This window comes from Alligator mississippiensis, chromosome 9, assembly GCF_030867095.1.
Source record: "Alligator mississippiensis isolate rAllMis1 chromosome 9, rAllMis1, whole genome shotgun sequence".
Classification (NCBI taxonomy): domain Eukaryota; kingdom Metazoa; phylum Chordata; order Crocodylia; family Alligatoridae; genus Alligator; species Alligator mississippiensis.
The window spans coordinates 63,869,804-63,887,673 of record NC_081832.1 but is presented as its reverse complement, the minus strand read 5'-3'; the positions used below and the strand labels follow the sequence as shown (position 1 = coordinate 63,887,673).

The 17,870-nt window shown below is 40.6% G+C and overlaps 1 protein-coding gene across 2 annotated transcripts in view; it reads left to right on the top strand.

The window, feature by feature from the left end:
- Positions 1–17,870, top strand: part of STK32A (serine/threonine kinase 32A) — a 70,713-nt gene extending 52,843 nt beyond the window's left edge. For both annotated transcript variants that reach the window (XM_019478341.2, XM_006265029.4), the window contains exons 8-13: positions 3,091–3,188; positions 6,772–6,888; positions 11,281–11,406; positions 12,202–12,330; positions 15,556–15,620; positions 16,008–17,870. In XM_019478341.2, coding sequence (XP_019333886.1) covers positions 3,091–3,188; positions 6,772–6,888; positions 11,281–11,406; positions 12,202–12,330; positions 15,556–15,620; positions 16,008–16,101 — 629 coding nt within the window. In that variant the 3' untranslated portion in view covers positions 16,102–17,870. The remainder of the gene's footprint in view (positions 1–3,090; positions 3,189–6,771; positions 6,889–11,280; positions 11,407–12,201; positions 12,331–15,555; positions 15,621–16,007) is intronic.

The following is a 17,870-nucleotide window of genomic DNA, read 5'->3' as shown; positions in this document are numbered from 1 at the left end:
TTTGCCTCACCCCAGTGACACAGAGAGCATTGTATGTGTCTTCTCAGCATGGAAGGATAGTCCAGCTCTTAGTACAAGGGCAACCTCTGTTACCTCTGAAGCTCCTTTGCCCTCATGCGGGCGCATTGCTACGTTTGTATGTGTGGAGAAAAATGCACAGTCCTTTTCAAACAGAGCTTGCTTGCCTGCTGCTCTTGGTGCTGGATATCTTCCAGCTATTGATTTTTTTCCTCCTTTTTCTCTTGACACTAATGCAGAAAACTGTTAGTTATGCTCCCTTAATAGTGAAATCATTAAAATAACTAGTTTTTTACAGGGGAAAAAAAGAAGCTCATCTTGTTGTCTCCCTCACTGGCAAAGGCAGTGGAGCTACAGCAAGGTAAAACTTGTGTAAGCAAGAAAAAAATCAGATCAGGAGCGCAGAGGGAATGGATCAGAGAGGAAGATTCCCAACACTGAGGTTGAGAAAAATGAGAGGTTCCTAATTTAATGATAGGAAAAATGTGATGGGTTCAACTATACAATAGACCATAAATCTGGCTAACAGTAACAGGCAGGATGAAAGCATTCGGAGCATTTCAGTGTGGACAGCACAAGGAACAAAACTTTCTATATAGTAGTGTGGTTTGATAAAGCTGCATGAACTGGTGATTAACCAGGGTTTCTCCTACAGATGCTATTTCACAATTACATCCACCTTCATTGGGAATCTCTTTTTTTTGTCAGAGTAACACAGCTGATTTGTTTTTTACCTGATTTAACCCTATAGTTTAAAAAGAAAACTATAGAAACAACTGGTCTCACCTTCAGCTTCCCACCACCCTTCATTAATGACAGTCATCTCCCACCATCCCCCATAAAGTCACTGGACTTTTTCCTTAATCTTCACAACAATCTTAGCTGAAGATCAGCTTGTCTTTGCCTGGCAGCCTCCCCCAATGAAGGGATGGCTATCACATTAGTGCTCACATCAAGTCACTTCCTGCTTTCAGGAAACAGAGCCAGGATCCCATCTGTGCTTATGCCACACAATATTTACTTTCTGAGGCTTGGGTTTCTTTTAGGTATCCTCACACTTAAAGGATTCTTAAATACAGATAAAGGGAAAAGTGGGGGGTGTGGATCAACCCACTTAAAAAAACCCAGCCAAATCCACCTTAGTTTTGAGAATGGGGAAGTTTCCTAAGGGATAAAACGGTTCAGTAGACCAGGTTTCAGTTCTGTGCTCAGGCACCATATGTCACCTGGGGCAAATCTTAGTTGCTTAGTTCATCAGTTCTCCACCTGTGAGGAGGATAACATCACTGTCCCACTTCGGATATTGTTCTGAGTAAAATATATTAAAGACGATGGGGAGCTCAGCTATGACTGTATGAGTTGTGGAGTGTGTAAGAACCTAAAGAAGAGTGACTTCTCAGCCCCCGTTCTGGGTAATCTGGGGTGTGTTGACAGAGTGTTCATGGTGTCTGCAGAGGTGTGGGTCCCATCTACCCAGCTGCAAGCAGGTACCCGGTTACTTGATATGGTGCTATAGCCACATCACTGTCTTGTGTGCCATTGGCTATAGAAAATGCCATACCTAACCGTGCTAATTACTTTGCCATCCCTAACCTAACAATTACTTTGCCAAATAACTTTAAGAAAGTGTCAGCTCCTAAATGCTAATCCTATGGGCTGCTAAGCTCAGGAGGACCTTTGATCTTGTGATCAGCCTTATGTAATACAGGAAATTAGTTCAAGCCAATGCATTTTGATGTTCTTCATATTTTTAGGAAAGGCAGCAACCACTTGGTAACTTTTAATGAACTATTTTTATGCACTGAGCATTTATGTAATGATCCCTGTTCCTACAGTATGCTTTTCATTCAAGACTCTACATACAATTATGAATTAAGTCTTATACCAAGCTTTTAATGTAACAAAGCTATGAATTGTTTAATTTAAAAGATAGGAAAAGCAAAGCCTTACATATCTGAGAGCTCAGCTCAACAGAGGAGGCTTCACACTGATCCTAATTATAACTACTCCTCTCTTGAGACTGCAGGACCCAAATATTAATCTGTGCTCAATTCTTGGTGTACATGAAAATATTTGTCCCACTGACTTGTTATGATCTTTGTCAGATGCTGGGTCCATACTGAAAAGCAGCATTTTAGTGACTGATGGGAATTAGTATCTAGTAATAACCCCTGTTTTACAAGCATTAGCAATGGACCCTGCTACACATTCACATTAAAGCTGGATAGACACCAGCTATGGAATCATAGAAAATTAGGGTTGGAAAGGACCTTGGGATGTCATCTAGTCCAACCCCCTGCTCAAAGCAGGACTATCACTGACTAGATCATTCCAGCCAGGGCTTTGTCAAGCTGGGATCTAAAAACCTCCAAGGATGGAGATCCACCACCTTTCTAGCTAACATGTTCCAGTGCTTGAACCACGCTTCTAGTGAGAAAGTTTTTCCTTTCTATCTGGTTTGTTCTATCTATAGAGTTGTTGCATGTTTCAAGCACCCGCTTCATAGTTGGTTGGCTCTTTTTATTGTGTGGTAATTACTTTGCAGGTGGGGCTGGTTTAAATTTATTGCATGGTTAACCAGTTAACTGTGTAACATATGTAATGTATAGCAGGGGCCTTACATACTTTATGATCTCAAAACATTTTGCACATGAGCACTTTCCTTAACCCCCTGTCCCTGTTTTGCAGCAGTTAGATGTCCCTTGTTCAGAGAATGAAACTGAGGCAGGTTTCTCAAGGCTCGGTAAGCAAATCAGTGGTAGATCTGGGAAGAGAATGGAGGAGTTCTGATTCTCCATCCCTCTCAGCAGTATGTGGGTGATGGGAAGCTTAGCCAGCTTGTTACTATCATCTTGTTAAAAAAACCAGGGATAATTAAGAGAAAGACAAAGCAAGGAGGAAGGAACAAATGAAATATATAGTAAATGCATTTGACTGGAACGGTAGAGTTGGAGTGATGTAGTAGTTGTTAGATTACAAAGTCTTTCATTTCTAAGATGAAAGCTTTATATACTTCTGAAAACAGTAATTTCCATGTGAGACTGAAATAAACTATTTCTCTGTATTTTACAGCACCTGAGATGTTTAACTCAACAAAATCTATCGGCTACACCTTTGCTGTGGACTGGTGGTCATTAGGAATTACTGCCTATGAACTACTTAGAGGCCGGGTCTGTGCAGTACAGCTGTATTCACGTTCTTTGTCTGTGTCTAACAATGCTGTGGTGAAAGAGTACATGCTTTATAACAGGGATGGAAGAACTGAGCGGCATTCTAAACTTCAAAGTTTATTATAATAATGCAGGCAGCAGAAATCAAATATCCATCCGGGTTCTGATGACAGACTCATATGATTTTGAAAAGAAACTATTGCAGCACAAAGTAATTCACCACGACAGGTTCTCAGCATGTCCGAGGACCTGTCAATTAATATAGTTGGGCACTGGAAACTGAGCCATCTAATTGATGAATAAGAATTCCTAAACCAGGGACTGTAATATAATTTACTCCAAGCTCAGAACATGCAAAGAAAAAGGTTTAAAAATCATTTCCCCGTTGTAATAAGACCCTGTAGATTGAGCAAAGCTAAACTACTGTGTGTGAATTATTAATAAAACACAATTCATGCCCTGTCATGTCTGATTCTTTGACAGTAACTCAGTTGCAAAATTTATTGCTTCTTGAATTGATTCTTGGATAGCTCCTTTTAAAAGGTTTATAAAACGGGTGGACAAAAGTGAATTAAAATAAACACCATTCTCCCAAGCAAAAAAGATTATCTGAAAACTTGTGAGATTAATTTTTTTAAACCAATAGTATTTATAGTAGATATCACTTTTTAGGTAACTGTGGTATATCTACACGTTCATTAATGCAGAATAGTTACTGCTCATTTAGTTTAGTATTTGCTTAATCAAGTACAAACTAAATGTGCAGTAACTACAGTTACTGCTCAGTAGCACCGACGCATGGTTTTTTAGTGACATTTACTGCACAATAGACTAATACTACTGTGCAATAGCGTATTAGCATGGTTTTTGCCTGGCACGCTACTGCGCAGAGTTATTAGGCAATTGTGCATTAAGCGTCCTGTGTAGACATGCCCTGTATATTCTTTAACGATTCAATCCTCACAGAACCCTTGTGAGAGAGAACGTATTTTAATCCACACATATAGATACCAATTTTTTCAAGTGATCTTAAGAATCGCAAAGTTTTGGTTGACCAACTTGACACATATTAAAATATTGTTGGAAGTGCTAGGCGCCCTTTCTGAAGCTGTGCACCCAGTTGCTTTTGTAAATCTAACTTCTATCTTAAAGTATATATGCTTATTTTATTGTTGGAAAATAAAACAGATTGCATTACTGTTATTTACTATTACTGTCGTTTACTGTTCCACAGCTTTTGATTTCACTTTGTTATTTCCACCCTAGGTGTAGAAAATACTGCGGTATAACAATATATCATGGCACAGCAAAATACTGCTAGTGGTAACGATGATGTGTAATAAATTTAAAGGAAGTTTTGCTTTTCACCTCTTGGCAGGTAGTCAGTGTAATACACTGTGGTGCGTCTGTGCTCACATATTTTCTTAAACAGCCTCTTAGTGTTGAAAATTGTAAAAATCTGGGAATTACAAACCAGGGCTGTGCGAACTTTTGCTGGGTGTTTCATTTTGAAGCTGTTTCAATGTGTTTTGAGCTCAAAACAGTGAAGTTGAAACAAAACACAAGGCTTTGAAACAGCTTTGAAATGAAACGAGGGCACTCGAAATGTTTTGAAAGTTTTGAAATGTTTTGAGTTGAGAAGCCCAGCTTACTTGGCTTAGCGCTGGTACCAGGTGGCTGCTTCAGTGCTGGTACCAGGTGGCAGCGGCAGCCTCCTGTCATCTGGTGCACAGATCCAGGGGCCCGTACCCTTGGGAGGGCTGCAGGGCTGTGCTGCACTCCTCCTGGAGGTGTGGGCCCCCGGATCTATGCACTGGATGATAGGAGGCTGCCACCGCCACCTGGTCCAGCACAGCTGAATGAGTCTGGCACAGCCTTGCAGCCGTCCTGGGGGTGCAGGCCTCTGATTTGGTCGCTGGATGAGAGGAGGCTGCCACTACTGCCTGGGGCAGCAATCTTCTCGGCACTGGGCTCAGGCTGCACCCAGTGACGGTCCCAGGCGGCAGTGTCAGCCTCCTCTCATCCCATGCTCAGATCCGGGGGCCCACACACCCAGGAGGAGTCCAGCACAGCCCAGCAGCCCTCCTGGGAGTGCGGGCCTCCAGATCTGCGTGCCAGAGGAGAGGAGGCTGCCGCTGCCGGCAACTGTCATGAGTTTTATTTTGAACAATTTGAGGTGCAGTTTCCCAGAAACCTCTGCTCCTATCTCTTTGAAACATGGGAGGCTTCATGCCCTCAAAAAGGGATACCATCCCTGCAATTTTCATCTGCATCAGGCAAGAACTGACACAGGTTTTTGCATTTTCATGATTCCCCATCAGAGCCTATGGGCGAAACGTCAAAACAGCGAAACTGTTTCGATGAAATGAAACAGAGCAGTGGTTTCAAAATGAAATGACAAAACAAAACACTGTCCCTTTGAAATGGTGAAATGGAAGTCAAAATGAAACAGTGCTGTTTCGCACAGCCGTATTACAAACCATCTGCTGAAATGAAATGTTACAACAATCTTGCCTTCTTACGCTCACTACTTGCTAATGTCAAGTTAAATTATAGGATTCATGAGGTTGCATGCATCAACTAAATAAGTGAGCAGTGTCCACTTGCATGAGTTGTAACTGGATTGTGCTTTGCAAGCTCAGCTTGCACAGATGGAAGATTAGACCTAGACCTCTCCAAATGCCACGTTATATCAAAGCTGTTGAATATCAAGCCGTCATTCCCACCTTGCATGTGCATCTTAATGTACACAATTCAGACTGATAACTGAAAGAAAATTAAGAGCCTATTTATTCCTGCCTTTAGGACTGCCATACAGGAAGGAGTTACTTTGCAGCCTAGGAGTCACTTTGCAGGACTTTGCAATCACGTTGCATATTAGTCTGAACAAGACTGCTGCATTACTATATTGCTATACTGCTTCTGATACTGGACCTAGCTGGTTCAGGGCTAGCTCCAGTATTTCTGGGTGACATTGCTTTGTGTCACGCAGACATACTCTGTTCAGCTACCTTTCTCTAGGGAGGTTGAACATACTGTCTTTTCTCATACTGTCTTTTTTCTCTTTTTACTGGAGTTGTCACTTTTCCCAAGGAAACTCAAAGGGGGAAGAAAACCCACTAGCTTCTGTTTTGACAGTCCCATATCAAACATAAGAAATTAACAGAAAAACACTATTTAAAGTGTACAGAGAATGAGGAATAAATACTGGCCCTTACATTGCTACTAAATTAATTCCTTTTTAACGGCCTTCTAGGGTATAAATATTGACTGAGCCAGGGGAAAACAGATTGATAACAACTCTACCCTTTGCTTTTCCTTCCTATTCATCTTGCTGCTCATCTTTCCTATTGTTGTTGTTGCCATTATTATCATTATTCAGTTTGTAGTAACTTATTCACTTCAGTCTAGTTAGTCTCTGCAGTGGCAGATTTTCAATGGTTCAATCTAGAGCAGCAACGGGGGGCTGAGAGAATGTATAAAGAAACTCTGTTTGGAGACTTCTTGCCCTACAAAGTTTTCCAATAGAGGGGTATTTTTTGTTTTTTTTTAAATAATTATAATGATTTGCTTGTGTTTTCAGAGACCATATCATATTCGCTCCAACACATCAACAATGGATATTGCTCACGTGTTCAAGATAGCAACAGTCATGTATCCTGCTGCTTGGTCTAAAGAAATGGTGGACCTACTAAAACAGGTGAGAGCAAACTGGGAGGAGGGTAACTCAGTTGATGCCATGTCTAGGAGCCTGAACCAAAATCCACTGAAGCCAATAGAGTCTTCCCACTGTGATCAGTCTCCTTTGAATTGAGCCATATGTGACCACTTAAGATTCTGTAAACTAGGGCTGTGTGAAGCTTCGGTAGCCAATTCAATTCGGAGGAGATTCGGCTTAATTTGGTGGCCAAATCTCCAAAGCCGAATCAAATCAGGAGGCCCATTAATCTCTCCAAATTGAATCCAAAGCCTCCAAATCGATTTGGAGAGATTTGGAGATTCGGCCACAGACTGTACAGACAGGTACTAGGCAGTGCCGGCAGGAGCAGCTGGGGGAGCAGCCAGATGAGGGGCTTCTCCCGGGGCTGCCAGCTCTGCCTGCCTCGTTCCGGTTGCAGGGGGACAGCTGGGGGTGCAACCAGATGAGCCGTGGCTTTTCCCCGGCCTGCCAGCTCAAGCCGGGGCTCATCTGGCTGCTCCCACTGGCACTGCCTGCCTGTATAGTCTATGGCTGAATAAGATTTGGTACCAAATATCTTCAGATTCAGATTCGGCCAAATCAAATCGGGACAGTGATTCAAATCACTGAATTGAATCACTGTCCCTCCGAATCCAAAGCGATTACTTTCCTCTTCTTGCAGGCCTACTGTCAACATCCAATGCTAACAACCTTTTCATGACTCATGGTGCCATATCTAAAATGATGAGAATCCAGTTTTTAGTGGGAAGGCACTTACATTAATATAAAACAGCTGGGAAAGTCACCTCAAGGTCAGGGTACTACTTGATAGCCCAGTGATAGAAGAGCTTGGATTGGTACACACAGTTGCTAATGTTGTGACTGCTCTAAGGAGACATGAAGTATCAATCTTTGGAAGCGTCATTTTAACTTTTATTGAATCTCTGAAATAATGATCAGTGTCATTGTTATTGATACCTATAAATATCAATAACAATGAAATGGTCACTGTCATTGTTATTGTTCCGTCCCTATAGGCCATAGGTATCAATGACAATGAAAATGACCATTATTTTTTTTCCAAAACGAATACCCACCTCTCCAAAATACTGACTCTGTCAAAATGTTCCAATTTTTCCACGAAATGTTCGATAAATTTCTGCAACAATTTTATTGAATTTTGAGTAAAATAATTTTCAAAATTATCATCATTTTTGATGATCATAACTGTGATCCAAAACAAGGCTTTTATTGAAACTGGATTTGCAGCAAGCACAAACATCATTCTGTTATGGAAATCATTTGACTAAAAACAGGGACTGAAAAAGATTGTGGATAATGGGTCACATTTTGAAATCTTGTAAGAAACTTTCCTTGGTTTTTACTTGATATGACAAAATATCTTATGTTTTTATCACACCTTTTTTTTCTAAAGGCTCCATACAGTGTATAGTATGTCTTTTCATCACTGAAACACATTCACTTGTGCTGTAGGAAATGGGCAGAAAATCTGTACTGAAAACCACCACAGCAGTTGTAAGACATGTACTGCTTAATTAGAATGAAATGGAAAATTTAGATGAGAGGAATAGTTAGCATTGGGCTGGAATTTGACCTTGAAACAGCAATATAAGGGTATTTGTTGCAGGTGTCTTTTATTTTGTATGTATTTTTATTTTTGCTGAAAGTTTTATCTGAACCATGACATGCTTATAAATCCTATAGGCTGCCTCATGAATTAATAATGCAATGTCATGCTTATTTAAATATCCATGTGCCCCTTTGCATCTGGTTTAACAGCCATATGTATTATATATGAGACCAACTGGGATGTTAAGTTTTGTCCTGATTCAAATATCTCCAATGACTTTTTCCATTAGCGTTTAATATATTCAGCCATTCAAAACAGACCTACTCCACTCACATTTGGATTCAGATATCAAGCTTTTATGGGGAAAATAAAGAGTGAATGGTGTTAATATTCAACTTGCATATCATTGTTACTCTGACTACATTGCCTTTGCACCTCAGGGTAATACCATTCACACCCTGGTTGCGAGCACTAACACTGAGCAGGTATTTAAAGTTGTTAGTTTGTTTATTAAATTTGAGGGTGGTTTTTGTGGATTTTCTTCTCTTTTGTTCTTTATGAATAGGCTGCTAGAGGTTCCTTCAATACAGAACTATCAAAATTAAAACTCAGAATTCAATCGCTGTCTTCTATCATGTTTCAGATGAAAAATCCCTAATTAAAAAAAAAACAAACCTGGAGTCAAATAGTACCATTTCTATGGTTCCATAAAATCACTGAAGTTAGAAAGGAAGAATGGTCCAGTGAATAGGATATTATACTGGGAATTGGAAGATGAATTTAATTCTCTGCTCTGTTACATATTCCTTTTCTGACCTCAGGCAAGTCAGTTTAGCCATCCTGTGTGCCTTAGTTCCCCATCCTAAAAAAGGATCATAACACTTTCTTCCTTCACACAAATGTTGTGAATATAAATATGCTGAGGGTGATGAGCTCCTCATATCCTGTGGTAATGGAGCAATTTGGGTAACTTAGTTCAAAGGAAAAGAAATATTAGCCAGACTGCTTACCTACTTGTGTAGGATTGTTCACTATCTGTATTGCTTAGAGCTCTGTCCAGTATATTCCACCACTGGTTTTGGGAAACTGTGCTACAGTCTAATAAAAGTCGCAATTGGAAAGTTGTCTTGGTATCTTTCTCCACATTTCAGGAAGCATTTCAGTTCTAATTATACCCCCTTGTTCCAACACTAAACAATCCCTTTTCTTATTAACTTGGTTTCATATCCTATGTTGAAATATGTGTTTGAAAATATATCTTTTTGTGGTATAAAGTTGATTTGCATTATTTAATGCAAACAAACTGTCTAGCAGCAAACTATAGAAATGATCCCCAGACTTGTTCTTTGAAATATTAGGGGGGAAATTCTGATGCAAACTCCAAAGAAGTGAATATGATTCTGGTCCAATTGAATTTCATTAAAACTGGCTGGCTGGAGGAAAAAAATACTGTTAGAAAAATGGAACAGATTTTGCAAAGTTTCCTTGTGAGAGAACAGGACCTATTAAAACAAAACCCTTCAGATGATTTGTTCTCACTCAAGGACAAATGGTGACATTCAGCTAGATACTCGGCTCCACTTGCTAATAAGAAAGAACTCACTGGATCATTACTAAAAGGAAAGTCTTCCTTGTTTGCAGCCAAGTAAGCATCCCAGTGGAAGAAGTCATTAGTGATGAGGTTATCTTGGCTCTGATTTGGAGTCTGTTTGCCAGACACTAGCCTGTGTGATGTATAGGACCAGTGAATGGATTGAGGTCTCTGTGCTGTAAGCATTAGGCCAGCACAGGTTAAAACGACTCAGCTTTTGACAATATGAAAAAAAAAGATCCCAAGCAAATGTACATTAACTTCTGACACCAGGCTGCTGAACAGTCCTGGTGCTGGTATATTTCCCTGACAAGGAGGACTGTTCCTAACAATTTAGGGGAGTGGCCAGCCAAGGGGAACAGTAAGATTGCACAACCCTCGCACCATACTCCCAGCAGGAGGGTTAAGGTTAAGTTGGTTCATCCAGGTATCAAAGCCAATGAGGACCACCCTGCAGAATGGAGTCTTAACTGAAAAAAGGTGAAGCAGAGTGAAAAGAATTCAGGTGAAAGGGCTGGAATGGATCATTTAGGTATGGCCTCATCAAGAGAACCAGTGCATACATTTCAGAAGATCAGGAGTAGCCCCAAGATGCATTGCGAGTCAGAAGGCCGTTCCTGAAACCTGCTCACTTGCTTCCCTTTTGCTCTGGGAATGACTATGGTAATGTGCTACCTTTCAGTAGCAGATTACAACAATCCACATGAACTCACCTGGGCTGACCTGCATACTGAAGAGCAAAGACCTATGACTCTACCCACTTCTGTTTCTCTTCATCTACTCTACTCAGCTCTGGTTTGTAGTCACTATTGCAATCTAGCCCAAATTCTGTTCTATTAAACTACACACTGAAAAATCACACGCCCTCCGTTCAACCCTTGTTATCAAATACACATGAGTGTCCTTTAAAACTTTTCACTTGCCTTTTGTGACTTTGCGGTTTTATCAGAGTATTTGAAAGCTCCCATAGGAATTCACTGAATAAAGGGAAGAGGGTATATGCAAGGAACACCACCTAATTATCAAAGGCATAACTAGTACATTTTAAGGCATCTGCTATATTAAGTAGACAGATAACATTTCACAAATCTCATTATTATGTATGTGTCTTGTAGCCTTTTTTGTGTCAAAATTTGCAACAAATGCATGTCTACAGACTCTCTATTTAGATTGTCTTCCCCTGGCTCTGTAGCTAAGTGCTGTCTCTTTCTCTTTAAATTTTCATTGCCAGTTGCTTGAGCCAAATCCTGAGAAACGTTTTTCTCGGCTGAAAGATATCCAAGACTTTCCATATCTGGCTGATGTGAACTGGGATGCAGTTCAACAGAAGAGGATATTACCAGGATTCATTCCCACTGTAAGGCAATTTTATTTAAAAACCCTTTAGAATGCCCTCACAGCCAGGACACCGGTCTACACATTACCCATGATCCTTCACTCCTTTGTACCCAATCAGAATGGCAACATGTGACACACAGTTAAAACAAGAATGCGCTTAAAACTAAAGGGAAAAGGCAATGCAAAATGTTCTGTATAATATGATCAGGGCTATTTAACAGAAAATTATGAAGTTTTGGATGTCAAGACAAATGTTCTGTTGATCTTCTGTGAAATATTGTCCAAGTGTAGTGCTCTAGCATGTGTACCCACAGTTCATGAGCACTCCTGCAGCAAGCAACTCAAGTGAACAACCAGAATCATGACCCATTTTACAATTAAAAGATGTGCACATCATCCCAGGTTCACAAACATCCCTACTGTAATAGTAAAGCATGTAACCTTGTGGTTACCAGCTGCTTTAGAATAGTAGCTTGTGCCTGGCAAATGACTTGTCATAACAGACCCTGCATGTGTGCAAGGGAAGAAATCATAATTAACCAAAGGACTACTCTGGATTTCACTTTGAAGCATCCAACGGGCAAGTATAAACAACAGGCAGCGAAAGAAAAAATGATTTTTAGAATAATGTGAAATGTACCTTGGCAATGTCCTCCTCACTGAGGGAGCTGATAAAATATGTAAAAGGTGCAGCAGGAGCTCTGGCTGTGTCATTGTAATTGGCTTACTCATGACAGAGTTCAATTCCAAAGCACTGTCCTATTGGTAAGAGGTAGGCTGAGGTCAGCTCAAGTGTCCTTTCTCTCCTGTATAGAAAGGGAGACTGAATTGTGACCCAACCTTCGAACTTGAAGAAATGATCCTGGAGTCCAAACCTCTCCATAAAAAAAAGAAACGTCTGGCTAAGAAGGAGAAAGACACCAGTAAATGCAGTTCTTCACAGGTGAGAGCAAGCAAGACAGGGTTTTTGCATAAAATTTAGTTAAAGCACCCCCCCCACTGCCATTTTTCAGCATGGGGATGCTGATACATGTAACGCTTCAGGTGCTTTAATTAGAGCGGCTCTCGGAGCTGCTCTAATTAAAGTACCTCCCTAGCCCCTACTCCCAAAGCACGCGTATAAATGCCCGGTGTGCTGCACATCTAAACTAAGAAAAAGGTTGGGTTTAAAGCATGTTAGCTAGTGGTGATTGAAAAGAGTCTTAACAAAGTCCTAGGGCAAAATCCTGGCCACACTAATTTCCTTTCTAGAGCACAGAGAGCTCTTGGGTTTTGTTAAAGCTAAAGTCTCTCTCATCCTTCTAATTAAATAGACGGTATTGTGTCTCTTTTATATTAAGTTATTTAAAGGTCAGCTGCATTTGAACATCTTAAATATTTTATCATAGCCTAAGTTAACAGCTCTTTCAGGACCAAAATTGATTCTGTTCCATCTGTACCAATGGAAACAGGCTCGGAAAAGCAGCCTGCCCTGCCCATTGCAAGTCAGCTGTGCAGAGCAGGAGTTGCCAGCAGACCGAGTCCTGTCAGCAGAACCCTGATGGCTCCCGGATGTGGTTTTGTGCAAGCACTAGGGACTGTGAAAGTTGTAGTGTAAAGGAAAATGTATTCAGGAAAAGAAACAGAATGTTGTAAGGAGGCTGGTTGTTCTGACTTCCCCGTCATTAAAAACGACTCTCTAGATTTGATTCTGAATGCTGCTTTGGTCTTCACTTTACACTTTTCCCACTTCTAGCATGCCCCGTCTCGTTTGTTGATTGTCTGCTACCTGTTCTTTTCTTACGTTACTTGCTTACCTCATATTCATTTTGAAAGACCTCTCTTTCTTTCTTTCCTCGCTCCAACTCCTGTACCTGCTTTGTATCCCTTAACAGTAAAGATCCCATTCTTAAATGTTCACCACTATAGACCTGATTTTGTAACACCCTGGAGGTTTGGAGGACGGATGAGGTGGAGGAGTCTATGGTATCTTATCTTATCAGATCCCATTACTTTTTGATGGGGAGACTCTTGTGATTGACAAGGAGCTTCCTGTTTAGAAAGCCCTCCTGAGCTCTTTAAGCATCCTTACGAAAAATCAGTTTATAGTATTTTAAATGCTTGAGTCTGTGTTTGTTCACGTGTGTGTACTTTCACATGTGTGTACTACACATGTGTGTAATGTATTTAGAACTGTAGATATTGGTTATGAATTATTTTTTGTGTCTGCTTCTCTAGTTGTCATTGTGCATGTAGGACAGGTGTTTACTGACACTAGACTTCATTGAGGGAAACTTTTATGATTAAGGGCTTTCTAAGCAGGTAATAATAGAGCCTAGCATCTGAAATGTTCTCTTCACTGCTGCTTGTGTGAGAGAATGATAGCTCTGAGGAACACAGATGCATAAAGAAGCAACTGTTGAGTAGGATACTCAGATGGCATTAAACATGATATGGATGGATATGAATTCTGCTGGCTGCTATTTGCAAAGCTGGAGCCTGTCATAGAAGAGTGAAGCGTGGTGACTTGCGGCTTTGGGGAGCGTTGCACAGTGACAGCTAAATGGTGCTAGAGAAGTGCCTCTTTAAGAACTGCTGTCAATGCCTGGTTCGTACAAATGGTTGAAAGAAGGCATCCGTCACTTTGCATTTCATCATGCACAGGTGACTGGTGTAAAAGTGGCTGCTGGCAGCCCAGTGGAATACTGCTTCTGGGATAAATGAACTAGCCGAACTCCAGAGCTCTGAGAGCCAATCTGTCTGACCAGGGATTAGGGTTTTGATAAATGTGTGATTTGCTCTTTGTTGTTCTTGGTCTGTGAACACATGGTTGCTGGTAGATGGTGATTGTGCAAAACTGATCCTAGCCTAAGCTTTGCTCACCTTGAGATTGTTTCCAACTTCAATGAACTCAGTAAATGAGGCAGATGCTTGACCCAGATCTTGGCGTGTTTGACATGCCTGACCATGGCATGAGGAAATCCAACTTGGGGTTTGTTTATAATACTTTGCCTTTTATGCTAGACTCTTAAAGCACTTTACTCTTCAATGCAGGGTAGGGATCTGTCTGTAGGTTCTACAGGCTGCGAAACACACTGCGTGCGTCTACATGAGACACTTCACTGCGCAACGGACTCATTTGCTGCACAGTAAAGCATCACTGTCTACATGTGCATGGCAATTAAAGTGCAGTGGATTAATTTACTGTGCTGCTAGATAGTCCCATCAGATACAAGTGGTATCTGTCAGTGTAGTAAATTACTACACTTAAAAAAAGACGTAGTTGGTGATGTTGCGATTAGTTTACTCTGGCTCAAACTGAGCCAGAGTATATTCAGTCATATTAATTGCATGTGTAGATACGCCTTCTATGATCAAATAATGCTAACAATAACCCCTAGCTTCCTGCCTCCCAGTTCTGTGTTGTGACTACAAGCCAACTCTTTTCTCTTCCTCTTCTTATCTAATGAACGAGGAGACAGACTGTTTCAGACAAAATATATTCCAAAGGCAATTTCTTACAGGTATACTTAGAAGCCCAACTGTCTTGGTGAAATTTCAGCCAAGAATTTAGTATTTTGCCAACTTAAAATGTCTCCTGTGGTATTAATGGTTGAAATATTTATTTCTCACTTCCTGCTCAAAGTTGTGCATTGCTTGTGCTGGTTAATATTATTTTCCTCCCTAATGTGAATGGAGTGAATTTTAGTCGTGGGTGAAGAGGTGACTCTGTATGTTCTGTATGGGTCTGTGGGTATCTTCAGTATACAGTTACTGTGAACAGTCTGTGCTCAAGTTATTTCTCATATTGAGTTCAGCCAAGTGAAATAACACTTGAATTGCTGTAATGTTAGCCTTCATGCTGGTGCTGCATGTACTCCTGTCTAGCACTAAGACTGATAGAGGCATATCCTATAATTCATAGCACTACAGGAAGGCAAATTGTTCTATAACCTTAGATTTGAGATCTCCTGCAACAGCTAGACACTGGAGAAGTGTGGGTGTCTATGTGTGTATCTATATATATACAGAAATATAATTAATTAAATTTTCATTAACATTCTTGTAAATTAAGATGCAAACACATTTATGCCTCATGAGTGTGGACATTGTAATAGTTTCCTGTGTCAGTTGTGAACTTTAACTATCCCCTCACCTGTCTTTCTTCTCCTCCCCTTGAATTTGGAAGGCCTGCCATCTTCAGAAGCATCTAGAGATGCTCCAAAGAGACTTCATTGTTTTCAACAGGGAAAAGTAAGTACTGCAGAGCAGAAACTCTCTGAATTTCACCCAGCAGCCAAAAGTTGTAAGGATCCTCCTGATGCAGAGCCTTGTTTCGGGTGTAATTAGTAGTCCCTGTTAAATGAGACTGACTTCAGAACCCCCTTGCAAGGGGGAGAGTAAATTGTAGAAGTGACTCCGAAAGGGGATGGGGAAGCGTGTTGATGTCTCTAGTGACCATGCCACTTACAATAAGATGTAAGCAAGACTGTACAACTCACTAGAAGAGAAACCTGCTGAAATCAGGCTTGATAGTATGATAGCAAATACCCACCAAAATAGTAGTGAAGAGAATATAAACTGTTGCATCATGTTGGCTTTAAGTCACTTAAGTTTGAATGTTTTCTTCTTTTTTGCAAGGATGAGACATCACCATAATGAAATCCAGGAGAGTCTAATGCTGGCACAAACCAAAGACACAAAAGAAGAGGATGGCCAGAACAACAACCTCTGAAACTAGTTTATCTTCTGCGCTGGTGTCTTTCCCTTTGAGTTCAATGCACACCTACACACGTTTGTGAAGCTTGGCAATAGAATTAGCCCACTGCTACAAGGACACTACAGATACCCCAGCCCAGGGCTTCCGAGATAGGAGCTTAAATGGCCTTCTGCTCCTCCTTCCTCCTGCATGCAGGTGAATACTAGGGGCAGTGATGGTACAGCTTTGGTACTGCTCCCTGGAAAAAGCCTGCCACAACAAATAAAGGCCAGCTTTTCCTCCCCTGTTTGGCCTGGTTGTAGAAACTTGACCAAGAAAGAGAAAATGGATGAGACCTTTTCAGGACAAATCCTGAGTGCAGGAAATAGGTGCTTCCTTGGGACAGGATCCTTGCTAGCTCAGCATTTGGTACTGAGTACTTTATCTGGTGTCAGGATCAGTTGATTGCCAATGGGAAGTTACAGAAGGGGATTTAGTGCATAGATAGTAGGTCTGTCACATTATGTTGGTAGTGGCGGTGGATGAGCACCAGAAACATAGCCTCAAACCGTAAGTTTGGATTCTCATGTGGGCTTCTTAGTTTGGACTTGCCTTTAATTGTTACAGGCAAAAGAGGCTGCTCTGAGCGGTAGACTCAGAGCAATATATAAGAAAGATATTTTTGGAACTTGGAGTCTTTCTAATATTCTTAGGTTGTGTTGAGAAAAACGATTGAGTTTCTTCTCGCTTTAGCTGTTTTCTAGAGCAGGCAGCAATACTTTTTCTCACCCATCCCTGTTAACATCTTAACTTCCCATTAAAATACTGAGAGATTCATCACACTTGCCTATTGATGATAATGTAAGTAAGAAACAAAGTGAAGAACCTGACAGTCAAATGCACGATCAATCCTTTAAAGTCTTTTTTCCCCTCAAAGATTTGGCAGTAGCAGCCAGCATCTTCAGTGAAATTTGCTTTTCTTTGCTTTGATACACATGAAATTGTGTGGCACATTTGAGATTAATATTCTCTGTGGTTAGGCTTTTGTTTGAAATTAAAGCAAGACCCCAACAATGAGGACTGTGCCATCATCTGATGTAAATGTCTTCCCAAACTTAAGCTTTGAAAATACATGTTCTCTACTTGTAACGCATAAAATTGATGTTAATAGACTCTTGAGTGTGATGGATACATTTGGAAACAAGGGTAAAAATGTTTTTTTGCACAGAAATTCTAGTGTACCTTTTGGGTATGTTTCAGGTTTCAGTTGCCTGCCGAGAACTTGGTTTGTTGTAGAGACCCAGGGGATTTGTGTCAGAGATGTCTCTTCACCAGACTGTTGGCATCTTCTAATGGTTTGCTTAACATGATGCATTATTGCTGTAATTCTTGGCAGGAAAACTGTGATGTTTCAGAGGCATCATTAAAAAACGCTAAATAGTTTATGATTCTTCTCAGGTTTTAAAAATTCTTATTCAAGTATGGTAGAATTCAAAGCCTAACAGGAAAAAAATGACTTTATAGTTCTGGCCAGTTTATGGCTGGCCTCATAATCAAACGTTCTGTTTTTTGGTTCATTCCTTAAGTTGTGTTTCTTGCAGGAATCTGGCTTGGAGTTCTCCCTTATCAGCTCTCCCTTATCAGTTCCTTTGCATCAGTCGGGACGCTTGTGAATCAGACTGGTAGTTTACAATGGAATATGTCCTGGCTTTTAGATGATGTGCTGTTTGTTTAATATGCACTTTTTGCTTCTTGAAGCATTTTACTTATGAAGTTGATTTCATAAAGGATATCATGCCAAAGTA